This window comes from Geotrypetes seraphini, chromosome 8, assembly GCF_902459505.1.
Source record: "Geotrypetes seraphini chromosome 8, aGeoSer1.1, whole genome shotgun sequence".
Taxonomy (NCBI): domain Eukaryota; kingdom Metazoa; phylum Chordata; class Amphibia; order Gymnophiona; family Dermophiidae; genus Geotrypetes; species Geotrypetes seraphini.
This window is the reverse complement of record NC_047091.1, coordinates 168,298,224-168,317,070: the sequence shown is the minus strand read 5'-3', so window position 1 is coordinate 168,317,070 and position 18,847 is coordinate 168,298,224. Positions and strand designations below refer to the sequence as shown.

At 45.2% G+C, this 18,847-nt stretch overlaps 1 protein-coding gene across 4 annotated transcripts in view; it reads right to left on the bottom strand.

Annotated features, from left to right (window-relative positions):
• Nucleotides 1-18,847, bottom strand: part of SGSM1 (small G protein signaling modulator 1) — a 231,719-nt gene that overhangs the window by 141,788 nt on the left and 71,084 nt on the right. For all 4 annotated transcript variants that reach the window (XR_004540413.1, XM_033955889.1, XM_033955890.1 and 1 more), the window contains one exon: nucleotides 3,158-3,233. Coding sequence is in view for 3 of the 4 variants with exons in the window: in XM_033955889.1 (XP_033811780.1) it covers nucleotides 3,158-3,233 (76 nt within the window). In the remaining variant the exon portion in view is untranslated. The remainder of the gene's footprint in view (nucleotides 1-3,157; nucleotides 3,234-18,847) is intronic.

Sequence of the window (18,847 nt, the reverse complement as noted above, 5' to 3'; positions counted from 1 at the left end):
TCAGTTGTTTGCGGAATAACTGAAGGGAGCTCAGGTTCCGCAGCGGGGTGGTGAGGTCGTTCCAAAGACCTGTGATTTTGACACTATCATACCGAAATACAAACTATATTATGTTATTTGATTTAATTATATATGTATGATTGTAATCCGCCTTGTTTAAAGGCAGAATATAAATAATAACCTATGAACTATATCACAGTGATAGGGTGGATCGAATTGGTGGAGGTGTAGCATTATATGTTAAGAATGATCTTGGGTCGAATGGACTGAACATTCTACAGAAGCAAAATCACACCTTGGAATCCCTAAGGGTAGAAATTCTATGTGTAAAGGGGAAAAAAATAGTGATAGGACTGTATTACTGTCCACCTGACCATGATGAATGGACAAATGCTGAAATGTTATCAGAAATTAGGGAGGATAAGAAACTGGGTAACACAATAATGGATGATTTCAACTACCCCGATATTGACTGGGCACATGTAAGATCAGGGCATGCTAGGGAGATAAAATTCCTTGATGAAATCAAGGACTGCTTTATGGAGCAGCTGGTTAAGGCACCCACAAGAAGCGATGCAATCCTAAACCTAGTTATTAATGAAGCGCATGAATTGGTGCCCAAAAATGTCACAAAGCTCCTAAACTTAGGAACATATCAAATGGGTAGTAACAGAATTAGAACAGGGCTTTTAAAGTTAAGAGCTCAGCCCTCAGTTTCAGTACCACTCATAAATGAAGCTCATAATCTTAAGCAAATGAATGGCAGACCTCAATTTATAAATATAACTTTTAATCTCCCAAATTAAAATGAATTTTCATCTTAATTTAGGAGCTTAAACTATGAGTGGATAAGTAGCCTAATGGTTGGCATGGTGGACTAGGAATCAGAGAAAATGGGTTAAATTCCCACGGAAGTTCTTTGTGACCCTGGGCTAGTCACTTAATTGCCCAAGGTACCAAAAATTGTGAGCCCACTAATGACAAAGTAAAATACCTGTAACTACCTTGGTTGCCCCACAGAATGTAAGCAGATTAAAAATCTAACACTAGCTAAGACTAAAGGCTCTTAAATTTAGCCCAAAATTTGTCAAATTCAGAAGCTCATCTTTCTTTCAATATCGGGAATGGCCATTAATACAAAAAAGGAAAATTGGCCATTTACAAAAATGGCCTTAAAATGCAGGAAAAACCCACGCAAGGGTGTGTTAAGGCCACCTTTTCTTTGGTTTCGGCAGTATCTTCCTGCTCTTCTGAGATCTAACATCCTGCATTTATATATCTCTTCATAAAACTTAATATCCCACATTTCCCACTGGTGCATCAACAGGCCTTCATTTACAAATTACCCTTCTCCAATTTGCCTAACCAAATCATTACAGCAACCAGCCTCAGTCGAGAATTAAGCTTTGGGGCTCCTTCCAGATCCCTGCAATTATGAGTCATACAAGAAGTGTTCAATAAATTTTTTACCTCAGAAGGAAAGAAAAGTTTTCAAAATTTTTGTTTTATTTTTCAATACAGTCCCCTGATAACTCCATACACTTCATCCACTTTTCCTTTGGAAAGAATACTTCTGTTTGACCTCGAAGTTTCCTTGATATCTTCGCCAAAAACTTCAAGCCCTTTTTTAGATACGTAAAAGGGAAAAAACCTGCAAAAGAAGCAGTGGGTCCGCTGGACGACCAGGGAAGAAAAGGATACATCAAAGAAGGCAAATGAATTGCAGACAGACTAAACTCCTTCTTTGCGTCTTTCTTTATGAAGGAAGACATTACATCAATACTTGAAACAGTGAAAGTGTTCAAGGGAGAAATAGAGGACAGCTTCACCACAGTAGAAGTGGATTTGGACCAGATATACTACCAGATCGACAAACTTAAGTGACAAATCCCCTGGACTGGATGGAATTCACCCGAGAGTATTAAAGGAACTGAAGGTAGAAATCGGAGAACTACTGCAAAACCTTGCTAACCTGTCAATTAGAACTGGACAGATACCGGACGACTGGAAGATAGAGAACGTCACCCCAATTTTCAAAAAAGGATCAAGCCATTGTGATATCACTGATGAGATTGGGTCGTAGGCATTAGTGGAATGAGGCATTATGATGTCACAATACCAGCTCTGGTTATCAGAGGCTGAATCTTTTCACACTATTTATTCAATTTTCTATACCATTCTCCCAGGAGAGCTCAGAATGGTTTACATGAATTTATTCAGGTACTCAAGCATTTTCCCTGTCTGTCCTGGTGGGCTCACAATCTATCTAATGTACCTGGGGCAATGGGGGGATTAAGTGACTTGCCCAGGGTCACAAGGAGCAGCGTGGGTTTGAACCCCCAACCTCAGGGTGCTGAGGCTGTAGCTTTAACCACTGCGCCACATACTGTCCATTACCGCTTACCCATATCCAGCTTTTTATGGTGTCCTAGTATCCTGTAGTGCTGTTGGAAGCAGAGTCTTATCCTTCTTAATTATGGCAGTCTATGAAAGGATTTTCGGGCTAAGAGCAGGATGTTCAAAACCCGCGTTTAAAAGCAATGGTCTGCTAACGCAGCCATTTAGATACCAAATCCAAAAAACCGAGACATTCTTTAAAAAAATTGCGCATGAAAATAAGGTTGGCGGACAGCAGCAAAGATTTCCTAATTTGCATGTGCCCATTGCTGATGTGCACTTGCGCAGAAAAAAAAATGCTGCCGTCAACGCCGCCGTTAACCACCCCCCCCCCCCAAATACAGCAACAGCGGGAGAGATGCCCGCACTCTCACTACACCAGAGTTCTACCCTCCCACCGCTGCCTCCCCCAAACAACTCTTTCCAAATTTGAAAACTAAAATGGTCTAATGTCCTCCTCCCAGCCCCCAGCAACTTAACACCATATCAAGTTTAATCAAGCTAGATGCAGCTATTCAAAATTTATGTCGGGGTGGGAGGGGAGGGGATTGTTTAATGCATAAGCACAAAACCCACAACATATCATTACTTTGATCTGAAAAATTTCACATCAGGTCAAACCGAGGCTAAAGAAAGGTCTCGCAGTAACTCCCCAGTGAAAAATGTAAAGAAGGGAACACAAGGTCATTTCAGCTTCAAAATATGAGTAATACAATAGCAAATCCATCATGAGACTTTGAAACATCACAAGCAGAGTTACCGCAGAATGAAATGATGTGGCTGCTGTCTTCATGGACAAATTTCCTGGTAACTGCTTCTTCCATTATTTGTTTCACCTGTTAAGAACAAGAAAGTGGAAGAAAAACTATTAAATACAAATATATCAACAGGGGGGTGGAACCCCTCAAATCATCTTCACCAATAACAGGTACATATCAATACCTAGACTTCTCAAAGAAATCTACACGTAATGACCAATTATAAAAAGAGAGATGAATACCAGCTTTAACAACGTCTCCTCAGTAGAGAGCTGCTATAATTTATTTATTTGATTCTGGGCATTTATCTTCTTCAGAATCACCAAGAAGCCCTTTTACCATGCTGTGGTAAGAAATACCACAGCTTAAATCAGTGTCTCTCAACCTTTTTAGATCTGGCACACTAAATGGAGCAAATGCTTTTCATGGCGCATTATAATCTAATATAATAAAACGGTAATCCGCGCATGCGCACTTCCTATGTGTGCGCCGGTTTTCCGTGAGCTGTAGTGACCCATAGGAAGTGCGCATGCGCGGCTTACGGTCTGGCCTCACGCGAGGCAAGACAAGTGTGCATGCGCGCCCTTTCCTGCTCTCCACCTGCGGAGCGGCGGCTGACGGCTGCTAGCACCCCCTGCCCTCTCCGTCGCCTCCTGGCTCCAGCAGCGTAGGCAGCACTATAAACACGCTGCTTCGCACCCTTCTCTGCCGATTTCCTCGGCCGCGTCTCTGATGACATCATCGGAGACAGACGCAGCAGAGGAAATCGCCAGTAGAAGGCCGCGAAGCAGCATGTTTATAGTGCTGCCTACACGGCTGGAGCCCCGAGGTTTGTCGGCGGTGGGAGGGTCAGGAGCAGGCCGAATCGACAACGGCAGTAAAAAAAGGGGGAGGGGACGAACGGAGCAGGGAAGAGAAGGGAAAAGGGGAGTGGAGAAAATGCTGCTACTGCTTCTACACAGGAAAGGGGGGGTAGGAGGGAAATGCTGTTGCTGTTGCATAGGGAAGTGGGATGGAAATGCTGCTGCACAGGGAAATGGGGGAAAATGACAGACAGACAGCAGGAGGGAGGGAGACAGAAAGAAAGAAAGACACAGGGGTAGGGAGAGGGACAGAAAGACAGACAGAGAAAGGGGACCAGAGAGAGAGTCAGCGGGAGAGGGAAAGGGGGCTGCTTTGGGGGGAGGGGTGTGCTTGGGGCAAACAGCTTTGCTCTGGGGGGAAGAAAAAAGGGGCCATGGAGAGACAGGGAGAGGGAAAGGGGGCTGCTTTGGGGGGAGGGGTGTGCTGGGGACAGACAGCTTTGCTCTGGGGGGGAAGGCAGAAGAGGGCCATGGAGATACATTTGGGGGGGAGGTGGGTGCTGGGGGCAGACAGCTTTGCTCGGGGGGAGGGGGAAACAGAAGGATACAGACAGCAGCCAAGGAGAGAGAGATAAAGAAACACAGACAGACAGACACATCTATTCTAGCACCCGTTAATGTAACGGGCTTAAAGACTAGTTGAAATTATAAAATTGCAAAACCAAATAAGTTAAATTTGAGAGTTTTTTAAAAAAATTCTTTAAGTTATTTATGGGCAATTGTAACAACGGCGAAAATAAAGTAGATAGAATAGAATTGCTAATCAATGTGATGGATGAGCGTGTTCTTGAGTGGAAATTAGCTCAAAACTTCATGCCTTGTTTGAAATTTATTTTTTTTTTTTTTCCTTTTGAGGTGGGGGTGGGACGGATTTTCTGGTATTGAAAAATTTGGTCTTTGTTGTATTCTTTGGATTGATGGTTTTTGCTTGTGCTTTTGACCAATAAAGAGTTTTTGCAATAAAAAATTCTTTAAGTTATGTATGGGTAATTGTAACAATGGCGAAAATAAAGTAGATAGAATAGAATTGCTAATCAATGTGATGGATGAGTATGTTCTTGAGTGGAAATTAACTCAAAACGTGGCTTGACAGTGGACAGAAATTAAATTTTTTTAAAAAGAGAACGACTGTAGATGGTGGGTGATGAAATGCGTGTTTGCTTGTCAAAGCAGAAAATCCAAGTTTGCAAAGATAAGAAGATCCAAACGGTAGCAAAGCCTTGATTACTTTATTGCTAACGAGCTTATTTTAAAAAGATTTTCTGACGTAATAAAATTACTCTGGCCCCATCGGTGGCTACCCTTTATATGAATAAATTTGAAGAGAATGAGATATACCCTTCTGCTTTCTTTAAACACCATTGTGTTTTGGAAAAGGTTTTTGGATGACGTTTTCTTTCTTTGGAAGGGAACAGAACAAGAATTGTTAGATTTTTTTGCATGGATTAATACTAGGGACTTTCATCTTCAGTTTACCCCTACTTATGACACTCAGACAATAGATTTTTTGGATATGCGGTTAATAAAAGAAAATACTCAGCTGACTACAAAACTTTTTAGGAAACCCACAGCCCGTAATTCATTATTACATTTTTCAAGTCACCACCCCTATCATTTGAAATTCAACCTTCCAGTTAGTCAGTTCCTTAGAGTGAGAAGGGTTTCTTCTAACATAAAGGATTTTAAGGAAGCAGCAAGTGAACTACAGGAGAGGTTTAGAGCTAGAGGTTATCCAATTAAATCTATCCATCGAGCTCATTTACGAGCCAAATATGCAAATAGAGAATTACTTTTAAGAGAAAAAAGTGACACTGAAGAAATGGATAAACTCATTTGTGTGCTCCCGTACTCTGAAGCAGCTAAGGCTCTGATTAACCAGATAAAACGTTACTGGCATGTATTACAATTACATAATATTTTTACGGAAATTCCAATGTTTGCTTTTAGGAAAGGAAAAACAATAGGTCAAACTTTAATTCAACAAAAATTAGGCTTTAGGTATAATAACGTAATAGGTAGCCATAGTAAGTGTGTGAGCTGTCAATGGTGCAGTAGCACCATTGAAGGCAATTCATGGACAGATCCTCAAACTAAAATAATTATTACAGCATCTACAATTACAAATTGTCGGTCAGAAAGAGTGATCTATATTTTGATTTGCCCATGCAATCTTGTATATGTAGGGCGGACATCCCGATCTATCCATGTGAGATTAAACGAGCACAAGTCTAGGATAAAAACTAAAACACTGCAAGCTCCGATAGTGGAACATTGTATAGATCAAAAACATGACTCAAGCCAGTTAAAATGGAGGGTTATAGATCAGTTAGATGAAGGGGGGGAAAAAGGGGGGGAGGGAATGGTGAATATAGAAGAAAAACTTAACTATAAAGAACAACGGTGGATTTACACATTAAATACAGTTATTCCACATGGGCTGAATACAGAGCTCGAATGGTTGTCTTTAGTTTGACACAGAGCTCGAATGGCTGTCTTTAGTTCGACCCAGTACGATAGATGAAAGATGGGAGGAGTTTAAAGTTGAAAGAAAAAAGTACAGTAATGGGAGCTCCAGGACATCGGATGATACGTCATTACGCTTCTTCCGGCTGATTGGACCTCATAAGATATTTAAACAAAAGAACGCTGTCGCTCCCGCTGTAAAGTATTGACTGTTACACCGGAGATAGATGGCTAAGGGTGAGTAACGTTTCAGTAACATGCTGGATAAGAAAGAGCTTGTTTTGAGTTCTATTTATGGTTATAAAAGTATTGGTTTAGTTATAAATGACTTGAAACAGGTTTTAATTTATGGTTATGTTGGTTATTTCTTTAGGGATTGAGCCTTGAAAAAGCAAGCTAGGCGAAACATGTCGGCTTTGATATCCCTTAATAGTGCTGACATCTCTAACCAAGAAGACTTAGCCATATTTTAAGCTAAGTATTTACCTCTATAAGAATTTATCAAATAACATAAATAAGATTTAGCTCTATTAAAAAGTAATAGACCCGATGACGAACCGACACATAAAGCTTAGGACGATGAGAAGTTTGAGTCCTGAGTGGTGCCACTGAGGGTCGAGAAAATTTGAACAAGGTGTTTTCATAGCCTTAAGAAAGTGTATATTCTGGCTATAAGATTGATCGTAATAAAATTGGAGGCATTTCCTAAACCAAGGTAAATCCAAGCAATTTACAATAAAATATAATAATAAAAATGAGTAAAAATAAAAAGGGTGGGAAACAGTTTGACAAAACACAGACAAGACGATCAACTGGTTGTAGAAGCTTAAGGAGAAAGAGGTTTTGGTAGGTTACAATAAATAACAAAAAAGATTGGGGGAGGGGAGGAGAAGAAGAATACGGTAGGGAAAGGAAACATTTTCTATCTATGCACAAGAGTCAAGAAAACTAGAATGGAACGGTTGTGTGCAAATTTTGCACTTTGCGGAAGTTAAGAATAGAAAGCCAATGAGAAATAATATGCCTTTAATTGCGTCTTGATGTTGTATGTGATTTTTCAGAACGGAGATAGCAAGGCAAAGAGTTCCAGAAAGTAGGAGCCATGACGGAAAATGAGGAGTGCCTGTGAAAGTCGAGGAAAAACTGTCGAAATGGACAACTAATAACTGTTGTTGTGAAGAGCAGAAGTGATAGTTAAGAACAGTGGCGTACTAAGGAGGGGGGTGCGGGGGAGGCCATCTGCACCGGGCGCGGTCTTTGTAAGGAGGTACAGGCACCCACCTTCCCTCGTATCTCTTTCATTTTCCCTGCGCGAGCAGCATTACAAACTTGCTGCCCATGTTGGCGTTGCCTCTCTACAATGTCACTTCCGGGAAGTGACATCAGAGGGATAGCAGACATGACGAGGACAGCAAGTTTGTGCTGTGGCTCCCACCTGGAAAATTAAAAGGTGCGGCGGGGAGGGGGGGGTCAGGAAGGAGCAGGGGGTGGTGGATAGGGCGGGGGAGGGGCCCCACCACCCCAGCCACCACTCACCCTTGCTACGCCACTGGTTAAGAAGGAAGTTATTTCTTTTAAAGCTGTGGGTAGCAATTTCTTTTCTGAAATTTCCATGTAAATGTGTGGTTAAGTTTGTTGATGCTAGTTTTGTTCTTTTATGATCTAGAACAGCTTGAAAGTTTACTTCTAGACAAAGAAGTTAGTCTGGGTTTGTTATTGTAATTGTGGTAAATATGTGCTAAAGACCTAAAGTAATTATGGCTTAATGTCCTAATTTCTTTGTACGTCATTTTCTCTCTCTCCTTTGATGTGGGCTGAAATTTCCTGTGCAAGTATTTGTATTGTTGCAGGTTTCTGGGTCTCGCTGACAAAGACGCAACAAGATCCGAAACCTGCAACAAGCACAATGCCAGCTGGGGAAATATTTGTATTGTACTTCAAAAATGTCAACAAAAATAAATTTAAAAAAAAAAAACCAACTTTCAGAGGCCCTTTTAACTAAGCAACGGCCAGCGCTATCTCCAGCGTGGGTCTTTCCTGTGCGCTAAGGTGCAATTTCTATTTTCCCCATAGCGCAACACACACCCTCTCTCTTCCCCAGAACTAACACCCCCCTTTTACGAAGCCGTGGTTGTGGCTGACGTGCTGCAAAAGCTCCGATGTCCATTTAAATCCCTATGGGCGTCAGAGCAATTACCGCAGCAGCAGCCACTACTGCAGCTTTGTAAAAGAGGCCCTAAATTCTATTTTCTAGCACGTAAGAAATGCGCCGACCCAAAATTACTGCCGGACTCCTGGGCGTGCCCTGTGCTAATGCATTTTAACCTGTGGTAAAAATGCACTAGTGCTCATCACAACTTAGTAAAGAGGAACTCCACATAAATTTTTTTTTTTAAAAATACACATTAAGGAGCCTTTTTACCAAACTGTGGTAAAAAATGGCCTTGAGTGCTTACATGGTACACTGTCAAAAATGCAGCGGCCAATTACGCCCTGACAATTCCGCTCCATCAAATGCGCGCACTGACAAGTGTGCGCATAAAGGGAGTGGGATTTTTGGGGTGGAATTGTAACTGTGTTTGGGGGGGGGGGTTAGCGGCAATCTAGTGCATCAGCATGGGCCTGAAAGAGGGTGTGAGAACGGAAAAGAGAGTTTTCGCAAGGAGAGCAGGAGTTTTACTGTAGGGGGGGTTCCCCCCCATACCCCCCCTCAACAGGAGCGTGAGTGTGTTGTGGGGTTCCCCCCCCCCAAAACCTCCCCTCAGAGCGCAGACGGGCAGGCCTGGAAGCAGGTAAAACAGCGCATGATTGTCGGCACACCATTGTCCAGCGCACTTTTGACGTGTCACACTTAGGTACACCGTCAAAAGCGCAGCGGACAATTGCACCCTAACAATTCCGCTCCGTCAAATACACGTAAAATAGTGGCGAACATTTGACCTGCACGCAAATGTTGGTGCGTGATTGTCGGTGCACCACTGTCTGGCGCACTTTTGATGTGTCACTGCTTACATAGGTCATTCCAGTACACTAAGGGGCTCATAATTGAAAGAGAAAAACATCCAAAAGTCGGCACTTGGACGAACATTTCTCAAAAACGTCCAAGCACCGATAATAAAACCGGGTTTTGGATGTATTTCTAAACGACCTAGGCCTTCACAGTGCCGCTCAACGTCCAAAGCTAAACGGGGCATTTCTGGAGGTCTCGAGGGCGGGAGTTGGGCGGGATGTGGGCCGGCTTAGACTTAGTCGTACAGCATGTATAACCAAAAATTTGACAACAGAGCCTAGACGGAACTTGGACATTGTGACTTAGACCATGTAAAACATGGTCTAAGTCACAAAAACCCACCTAAACTCACCAGATAAGCACTGCAAACACATAATACAGACCCCCACACACTACCCCAGTGATCACCAACCCCCCCCACCCCCATAAATATTTTATTTACAACTTTAAATTTCAGCCTCCATACCATCATCACCTGGCAGCCTGGCACAGGAAAGCCTATTCGTCCAGCACAGAGACAGCTTAAGTCATCTTGGAGGTGGGTTAAGGACTCATGCCCATAAGCCCCTGTAATCACTGCATTGATACTTAAACATGTGCATTCCCCTATACACCCACAAAACCCTTTTTTACTGGCATATAAGTGGCTCCTGCAGCCATAAGAGCTATTGGGGTGGTGGGTCTAGGGGATTCTGGAGGTGGTTTGGGGGGCTCACCATCACCTATAAGGGAGCTGAAGTGAAAAGAAGCCATGGCACCCTTTTTGTGAAGTTCACAGCAGTGCCCTGTAAGGTACCCCACTATTTAGGTGGCATGTCTGGGTGTGCAGTCCTTCACTTTGCAGACCCCTCCCACGTCCAACAGGGCTTGTTCTAGGCGTTTTGGACTTGGACGGAAAGTTGGACGGAAATGTGGTATAAAGATGGACGATAGTAAAAAAAAGTTGGACGTATCTTTCGAAAATGTGTCTTAGGCTCTTTTTAACTTTGGACGACTTGCGAGATGGACATAAACGGACTTAGACGTCCCTTTCGATTATGCCCCTCCACGGCTATTTTTACCTCACTGGTAAAATGACTGAGTTTTTAATTTTTTTAATTAATGGCTATGTGCTAATTGCCCCATTAGCCTATGGCTAGTAGCATGTGAATCCCTGTCATCACCTATTTTGCAGGCAATAAGGGCCGACACATTAAACGTTTAGCATGCGGTGATGTAACTGTGCTAATGGTTTGGTGCAGTTAACTCTCCACTCCCTGACTCGCTTCCAGAGGAAAAAATAAAATCTATTTTTCATTGAATAGAAAGTATGTGCAGTTGCCATAATTACCACAGGATGCCCAAGTGTGCCCCGCAGTAGGGCATTTTAATCTGTGGTAAACATGTGGATCGTGGTTGACACAGTTTAGTAAAAAGGACCCTTAAATTACATAATTCTGAAAATATGGGCAGTCCCCGTTTTACGAACATCCGACTTACATCAGACTTATACTTACGAACGGGGGTCCCGTTTTACCTTCGGTGACCCAACACACCCCTCTCCTTCTCGAGTCCCAATGCACCCCTCTCTCCCCCCTCCCTCCCTCCATTCTGTGCCTGAAGTACCTGCCTTCCTCCAGCAGGTGTTTTTACCTTCTGGCCAGCTCCTTCCTCCTCCCTGCTGCAGTCGTTTCTCTGCACAAAGTCGTGGGCAGTGGCTCCTACGCACATTCTGCGGCTGAGCCGGAAGCCTTCCCTCTGACCTCAGAGGAAGTTCCTCCTATGTCAGAGAGAAGGCTACCAGCTAAGCCACAGACACCTATAGGAGCCACCACCCATGGCTTTGTGCAGAGAAACGACTGTGGCAGGAAGGAGGAGGGAGCAGGCCAGAAGGTAAACACCCTCTGGAGAAAGGCACATACTTGAGGCACAGGAGGGAAGGAGAGAGAGGAGCGCGCTGGGACTTGGGAGGGAGAGGAGCGCAAACTTCGGACAAATGATGGAAGGAAAGAGGGAGGGGGCATGAACTTGGGACAGAGAATGGAGTGAAGGAGGGAGGGAAGCATGAGCCATATGATGGAAGAATGGAGAGAGTGAAAGAGATGCCGAGGTGAGGGAGGAAATAGAAAGGGAGAATTGGGTGTCAGAGAGGGAAAGAGACGGTGCACATGGGGAGATGAAGAAAGCAGAGAATTATTGGTCGTACAGAGGGAGAGAGAATTATTGGACATGGTGGTGGGTGTGGAGTGAGGCAGAGATGCATGGGGAAGAGAGGGAGTAATGTTGGATGTGGTGGTGGAGAGGGAACAGTGGGATGGACGGAAAGGAATGTAAGAGGGGGTCTCAAGGAGGTGGAGAAGGTGGGAAGAATACTAGGATCCGAGTTACAAACAAATTCAACTTAACGTTTTAAAAAACAGAACCCTTTCTTAACCTGGGGACTGCTTGTAAAGGATATCAATTAAAATGTATTAATAAAACATATAACAAAATATAATTACAAAACAAGTCATTCAATTGTAAGCATTTATATGTCAAGAGAAAATCTACATTCAAAATGTCTTCAACTGAATACATCATGCACTCAATAGACTGTACCTTCAAACTGGATATACCATCTATTAAGAAATATAAAAGGTAAGGACATAAGAATTGCCATACTGGAACAGACCGAAGGTCCATCAAGCTCAGTGGCCAACCCAGGTCCCAAGTACCTGGCAAAAACCCAAAGAATAGCAACATTCCAGAGCTGAGATTGTGATGTCATAAGGCCTCATTCCACCAGTGCCTAAGAGTCAGACTCATCAGTGATGTCACAATGGCTTGATTGTCCTATACTTGGCTCACATAACATAATAATTGTCATACTGGAACAGTCCATCAAGCTCAGTATCCTGTTTCCAACAGTGGCCAACCCAGGTCCCAATGACACAAGGACAATTTTTTTCCCCGTCCCCACAGGAACTCAATTTTCCTGTCCCCGCAAGTTTTGTCACTGTCCCATTCCTGTAAGCTCTGCCTTAACCACACAAGCCTTGAACACTTATGTTTTTAAAGTTTGAAGCTTGTGCGGATGAGGACAGAGCTTGCAGGAAAGGGGCGGAGACAGGAAAATGAGTTCCCGCGGGGACGGGGAAAAATTTATCCCCCGTGTCATTCTCTACCAAATACCTAACTGATTTCACTACATTCTCATCACAGGAGAACTAGTTAATTAAAAGACCTGTATCTTTTCCATTTTCAAGCAGACGATTAGCTCATAGCCAGGCACTGATTGTCTGTAGACACAAAAACAAAATATATTGGGGCTGATATTCAGAGCAATTTAAGGGGGTCAGAGAGGGACTGTCTTGCTTAAATCGCCTTTCATCGCCCAAACAACGATATTCAGTAGCACTAAGCCAGGCAGTGCCACTGAATATTGGCTGGTTCGGGGCAGGCCAGGTGGTGCTAATATTCAGCCAGGGCTCGCATAAGATAAACAGGACAGCTCAAAAGCTGTCTTAAGTTCATCCACTTACCTTATGCAGAACCTGGCTGAATATTGGGCTAGGGCCCGCATAAGTGGATGCAGCAGATGGGCAGACTGGATGAACCATTTTGTCTTATCTGCAAATCTCCCATGCCCTCTCCTCCTCCCCCTCTCCCCAATGTCTCCTTCCTCCTCCCCCCCTGCCCACAGCAAATCCTCCCCAGGCCTACCTGGTGGTCCAGCAGGGGACTTTGGGAGCAAGAGCACAGCCCCCGCGCGCTCCTGCCCCCTCACGGCGGCCTTTCAAAACGCCCCTGACCCACTCTTGCCCTTCCTACGGCGATGTCCCCTTTGCAGATTCAGACAAAGCGGATACAATGCTATAAACGGGCAGATGTGTTTTTGGCACGGATCTGCTGTTTCTGCACCATTTCAGTGCCTTGCATTCTGCAAAACGCTTTTCCGTGTTAAAAATTCAGCTGCAGGGAATATGCCCAGCACTTTGGAGAAAGCAGTTTGCAGTTAACATGGAACAATGATCGCTACCGCGCCAATAACACAGAATGCAGTTACATCTGTGAAGGGCGTAGTCAACTGCTATATTAAAAGGGACGTGCAGTAACCTCCCATGCTTGTCCCCTAATTGGAAGATGCGCAGTATTTTAATGCGGCTCCCTCTAATTGTTAGCATGCATTAAAAAATACGTTAAAACACCCAACGCAGTTTAATAGAAAAGGCTACTTAGGGCTCCTTTTACTAAGGGCATTAACGCGCGGAATAGCGTGCGCTAAATTGCCCCGCGCGCTAGACGCTAACGCCAGCATTGAGCTGGCGTTAGTTCTAGCCACGTAGCGCGCGCTAAAAACGCTAACGCAGCTTAGTAAAAGGAGCCCTTAGAACTTTTTCTACACTGTAGTTTAGTCTTTCTAAATATAAAATTAATACACGGGGAGGGGAGGGAATAGACAGACGGTTTTGAGCAGCTTTATGATGATGAGCATTTTTGATTATGTAATATCAGTTGTGTTTTTCTTCTTTCTTTTATTTAATAATAATAATAATAACAGTTTATATACCGCAGTACCGTTAAGTTCTATGCGGTTTACAAAAGATTAATGAAGTACAAGTTGAGAGAACTTAGGGGGTGGGAAAACAAGAGGGGGATAGTGTAACAGAACCGTTATAGAGGGGAAAGAGAGGAACGGGTCAGCTGTCCGGATACTTCAGGAACAGGTGAGTTTTGAGGCGTTTCCTGAATACCTCGTAAGTGGTGGGCGAGAGCAGTTGTTCTAGATCTTTACCCCATAAAGCTGCTTGATATGAGAGTAGGTGTTCGTGGTGTTTTTTTTAGTTTGTAACCTTTAACCGGGGGAGGAACGAAGTGCAAGTGGGAGCTTCTCTTGTGTCTGTTGGCCGAGAAGGAGAAGAGGTCAGTTATGTATTTTGGGGCTAGTCCGTAGAGAACTTTAAAGCAGAGGCAGGCTGTGTGACTTGGTTTGTGTGACTTGGCTGTATCCTACGTAACCTGTATGATGCTGCTTGGCTGTAAAAATTTAATAAAAAATCTATTGACCAAAACAAATAAACAAAAGGAAATGAATGTATATTCTTCTACAATATGGAGGTATGAATCTGGAGCACTTAATTCTAACTGGCTGTGATGCCAAGCACGGAAAAATCATAACCCAGGGAACACTACCCCCCGTCAGGAAATGTGTCTGCTGCTTGACACTTCTCTTGACGGAGTATGTTTTGATTCCATGGAGATTTTAATTTCCTCTCCCCGGTGCTCGTCAGTAATAAGATATTTCAGTACTAGGAAAGAGAAGAACGTGTAATCTTGGCATCACATACAAATGCACTCCCACCGTTTCCTAACTTTATGCTAGATCAAATTTTCTTCCTTCACAATGGGTAGAACAGTTCACGATTTGTCAGTCACCTGGAAAACCATTCATTCGTTTTCATTTTAGGTAGCACAAAAAGATTAGGGGGGGGGTTGATATTCATACTGCCAAAGGCAGCCTGGCTACCTCCTGTGGTCGGCAATGAAACTGGAAATTCAATGCCGAGGCCGCATCCGCTGCCGGCATGAATTTCCAGTTTAAGTGCGGGCACCATGGACATAGCCAACCACGCCAATATTCTTCATCTGGCTGGCCAAGTCATAGCAGCCAAAGGCAGACCTGCTCTTTAGGTTGATCTTTTTCCCCAGGTGGAGGCACCGAGCGTTAACCGATTGAGGGACCGACGGAGACTGCCTTTGGGGGGATTCCATCCTGGTTGAGCCCCGGACCCAGAGCCACCCCAAAGGGGGCGTTACATAAAATTCTTAACTCCCACTCACCATCAGATACCTAAACCCAACGCATCATCATATTGTATCATTCATTCTACTAGAAACTCCCCAAGCCTGAGATGTCCCGTCTGTCCGAATTAGATTGTAAGCTCTTCTGAGCAGGGACTGTCTATTGAATGTTAAATGCACAGCACTGTGCATGCCTTTCAGCGCTATAGAAATGATAAAATAGTATTAGTAGTGGTGATCTTTTTGGCCACTAGGCTTAGCCAGTCAATGAATATAGGTGTTGACTGGCAATATTGCACGACATGGGAGACAGCAGACTATCCACCACTGAATATTCATAACAGAAGATATAGAGATTAGAATGGCACTGCAGGTCCTGGTCTTGAAAGTCTATTTAAGTCCAAATGCAATCAGATACAGCATGCCCTCATTCATTAACTGTGTCTGATTTAAATCACATTTCATACTACTTCCTTCTGGAATCAAGAATAATTGAATTTCATGCAAATGTTGTTTACTTGTTCACGTGGGGCAGAAAAGCACAGTTACTTACCGTAACAGGTGTTATCCAGGGACAGCAGGCAGATATTCTTAACGCATGGGTGACGTCACCGACGGAGCCCCGGTACGGACCTTTTTCTAGAAAGTTCTAGTTGGCCGCACCGCGCATGCGCGAGTGCCTTCCCGCCCGACGGAGGAGAGCGTGGTCCCCAGTTAAGATAAGCCAGCTAAGAAGCCAACCCGGGGAGGAGGGTGGGACGTAAGAATATCTGCCTGCTGTCCCTGGATAACACCTGTTATGGTAAGTAACTGTGCTTTATCCCAGGACAAGCAGGCAGCATATTCTTAACGCATGGGTGACCTCCAAGCTAACAGAGAGGGAGGAGGGATGGTTGGCCATTAGGAAAATAAATTTTGTAACACAGATTGGCCGAAGTGTCCATCCCGTCTGGAGAAGGCATCCAGACAGTAGTGAGTAGTGAACGTGTGAACTGAGGACCAAGTGGCAGCCTTGCAGATTTCCTCGATGGGCGTGGAACGTAGGAAAGCCACAGAAGCAGCCATAGCTCTGACCCTGTGGGCCGTGACAGCACCTTCCAGTGAGAGACCGGCCCGAGCATAACAGAACGCAATACAGGCAGCAAGCCAGTTGGAAAGCGTCCGTTTAGAGACAGGACGACCTAGACGGTTAGGATCGAAGGTCAGAAAGAGCTGAGGGGACGAGCGGTGAGCCCTGGTACGGTCAAGGTAGTATGCAAGGGCACGCTTACAATCCAGCGTGTGCAACGACTGTTCCCCAGGATGAGAATGGGGTTTAGGGAAAAAGACAGGCAACACAATGGACTGGTTGAGGTGAAAAGCCGAGACTACCTTGGGAAGGAATTTAGGATGGGTACGCAGAACCACCTTGTCATGGTGAAAAACAGTGAACGGTGGATCGGCGACCAGTGCATGCATCTCACTAACCCTCCTGGCAGAGGTGATGGCAATGAGGAAAAGCACCTTCCATGTTAGAAGTTTGAGCGAAGTTGTGGCAAGAGGCTCAAAAGGGGGTTTCATGAGGGCTGATAAAACCACATTCAGGTCCCAGATGACAGGAGGAGGCTTCAGAGGCGGTTTGACATTGAAGAGGCCTCTCATGAACCGGGAAACCAGTGGATGAGCCGTGAGAGGTTTTCCGAGGATAGGCTCATGAAACGCAGTGATGGCACTGAGGTGGACTCTGATTGAGGTAGACTTGAGGCCAGCATCGGACAGAGAGAGCAAATAGTCCAGTACAGTTTCCACCGCTAATGAGGTGGGATCGTGATGATGCAGTAGACACCAAGAGGAGAACCTGGTCCACTTCTGATGGTAACATTGGAGGGTGGCCGGTTTCCTGGAGGCATCCAAAATGCGACGGACAGGCTGAGACAGATTCTCTGGAGAGGTCAGCCCGAGAGAAACCAAGCTGTCAGGTGGAGCGAAGACAGATTGGGATGCAGTAGAGACTGAAGTTGCTGCGTAAATAGAGTAGGAAACACAGGAAGAGGAATGGGCTCCCTGGAGCTGAGCTGAAGCAGGAGGGAGAACCAGTGTTGGCGAGGCCACCGAGGAGCGATGAGAATCATGGTGGCCCTGTCTCTGCGGAGTTTGGATAACGTCCACAACATCAGAGGTAGTGGAGGAAAGGCATAGAGGAACTGATCCGTCCAGTCGAGCAGGAATGCATCTGGGGTCAGACGATGAGGAGAGAAGAGTCTGGAACAGAACTGGGGCAGCTGATGGTTGTGACGACAGAGGTGGAGCAGGGTCCGTTGACGGTCGGAGGGGAGAAATGCCCTCATTAGTGTGGTGTCGAGAACTGCTCCAATGAACTGAAGTCGCTGTGTGGGAAGCAGATGCGACTTGGGGTAGTTGATCTCGAACCCCAGGAGATGGAGGAAAGAGATGGTGTGATGAGTGGCTTGTAGCACAAGTGGAGACGTAGGTGCTTTCACCAACCAATCGTCCAAGTAGGGGAACACCTGGAGGTTGTGAGACCTGAGGAAGGCCGCCACCACAATAATGCACTTGGTGAACACCCTGGGCGATGAAGCGAGGCCAAAAGGTAGCACTTTGTACTGATAGTGACGGTGCTGTATCTGAAACCGTAGGTAGCGACGTGAAGTCGGATTGATTGGGATGTGAGTGTAGGCCTCTTTGTGGTCCAGGGAACATAGCCAGTCGTGTTGAGAGAGAAGAGGGTAAAGCGTGGCAAGGGAGAGCATTCTGAACTTCTCCTTGACCAGACACTTGTTGAGGTCCCTGAGATCGAGGATGGGACGAAGGTCTCCTGTCTTCTTGGGAACCAGGAAGTAGCGGGAGTAGAATCCCTGACCCCTTTGGTCCGGAGGCACCTCTTCGATGGCATTGAGAAGAAGGAGGGATTGGATCTCCCTCAGGAGGAGGGGGATTTGGGAGAAGCAGACTCTACGGGAGGATTGTCTGGTGGAAGAGTCTGGAAGTTGAGAGAGTAGCCGTGGCGAATGATGTTGAGGACCCATTGGTCTGATGTGATGACCTCCCAACGGCTGAGGAAGATTTGGAGGCGACCTCCGATAGGCTGAGGAAGAGGCAATGATGATGGGAGACTGGCTATGCCCTGGAGGAAAAAGTCAAAAGGGCTGAGATGGTTTTGACAGAGGGAGAGGCTAGGCAGGTTGGTGAGACTGTGAGCGAGCCTGAGATTGATGCTGTTGACGAGGTCGGCGAGGCTGCTGTTGAGGCGGGTTGAGAGGTCTGGCCGAGAACCTGCGCTGGTAGAAAGACTGCTGTCTGTAAGTGCGAGCAGGTGGAGTCTTCTTTTTAGGTTTAATCAGAGTGTCCCACCTGGTCTCATGTGCTGAGAGTTTCTGGGTTGTTGAATCCAGGGACTCTCCGAAGAGTTCATCACCCAGACAAGGTGCGTTAGCCAGGCGGTCCTGGTGGTTAATGTCCAGGTCAGAGACTCTCAGCCATGCCAAACGTCGCATGGCCACCGCCATGGCAGATGCGCGAGAGGTCAGCTCAAATGAGTCGTAGATGGAGCGAACCATGAATTTCCTGAGTTGGAGGAGGCTGGAAATATGTTGCTG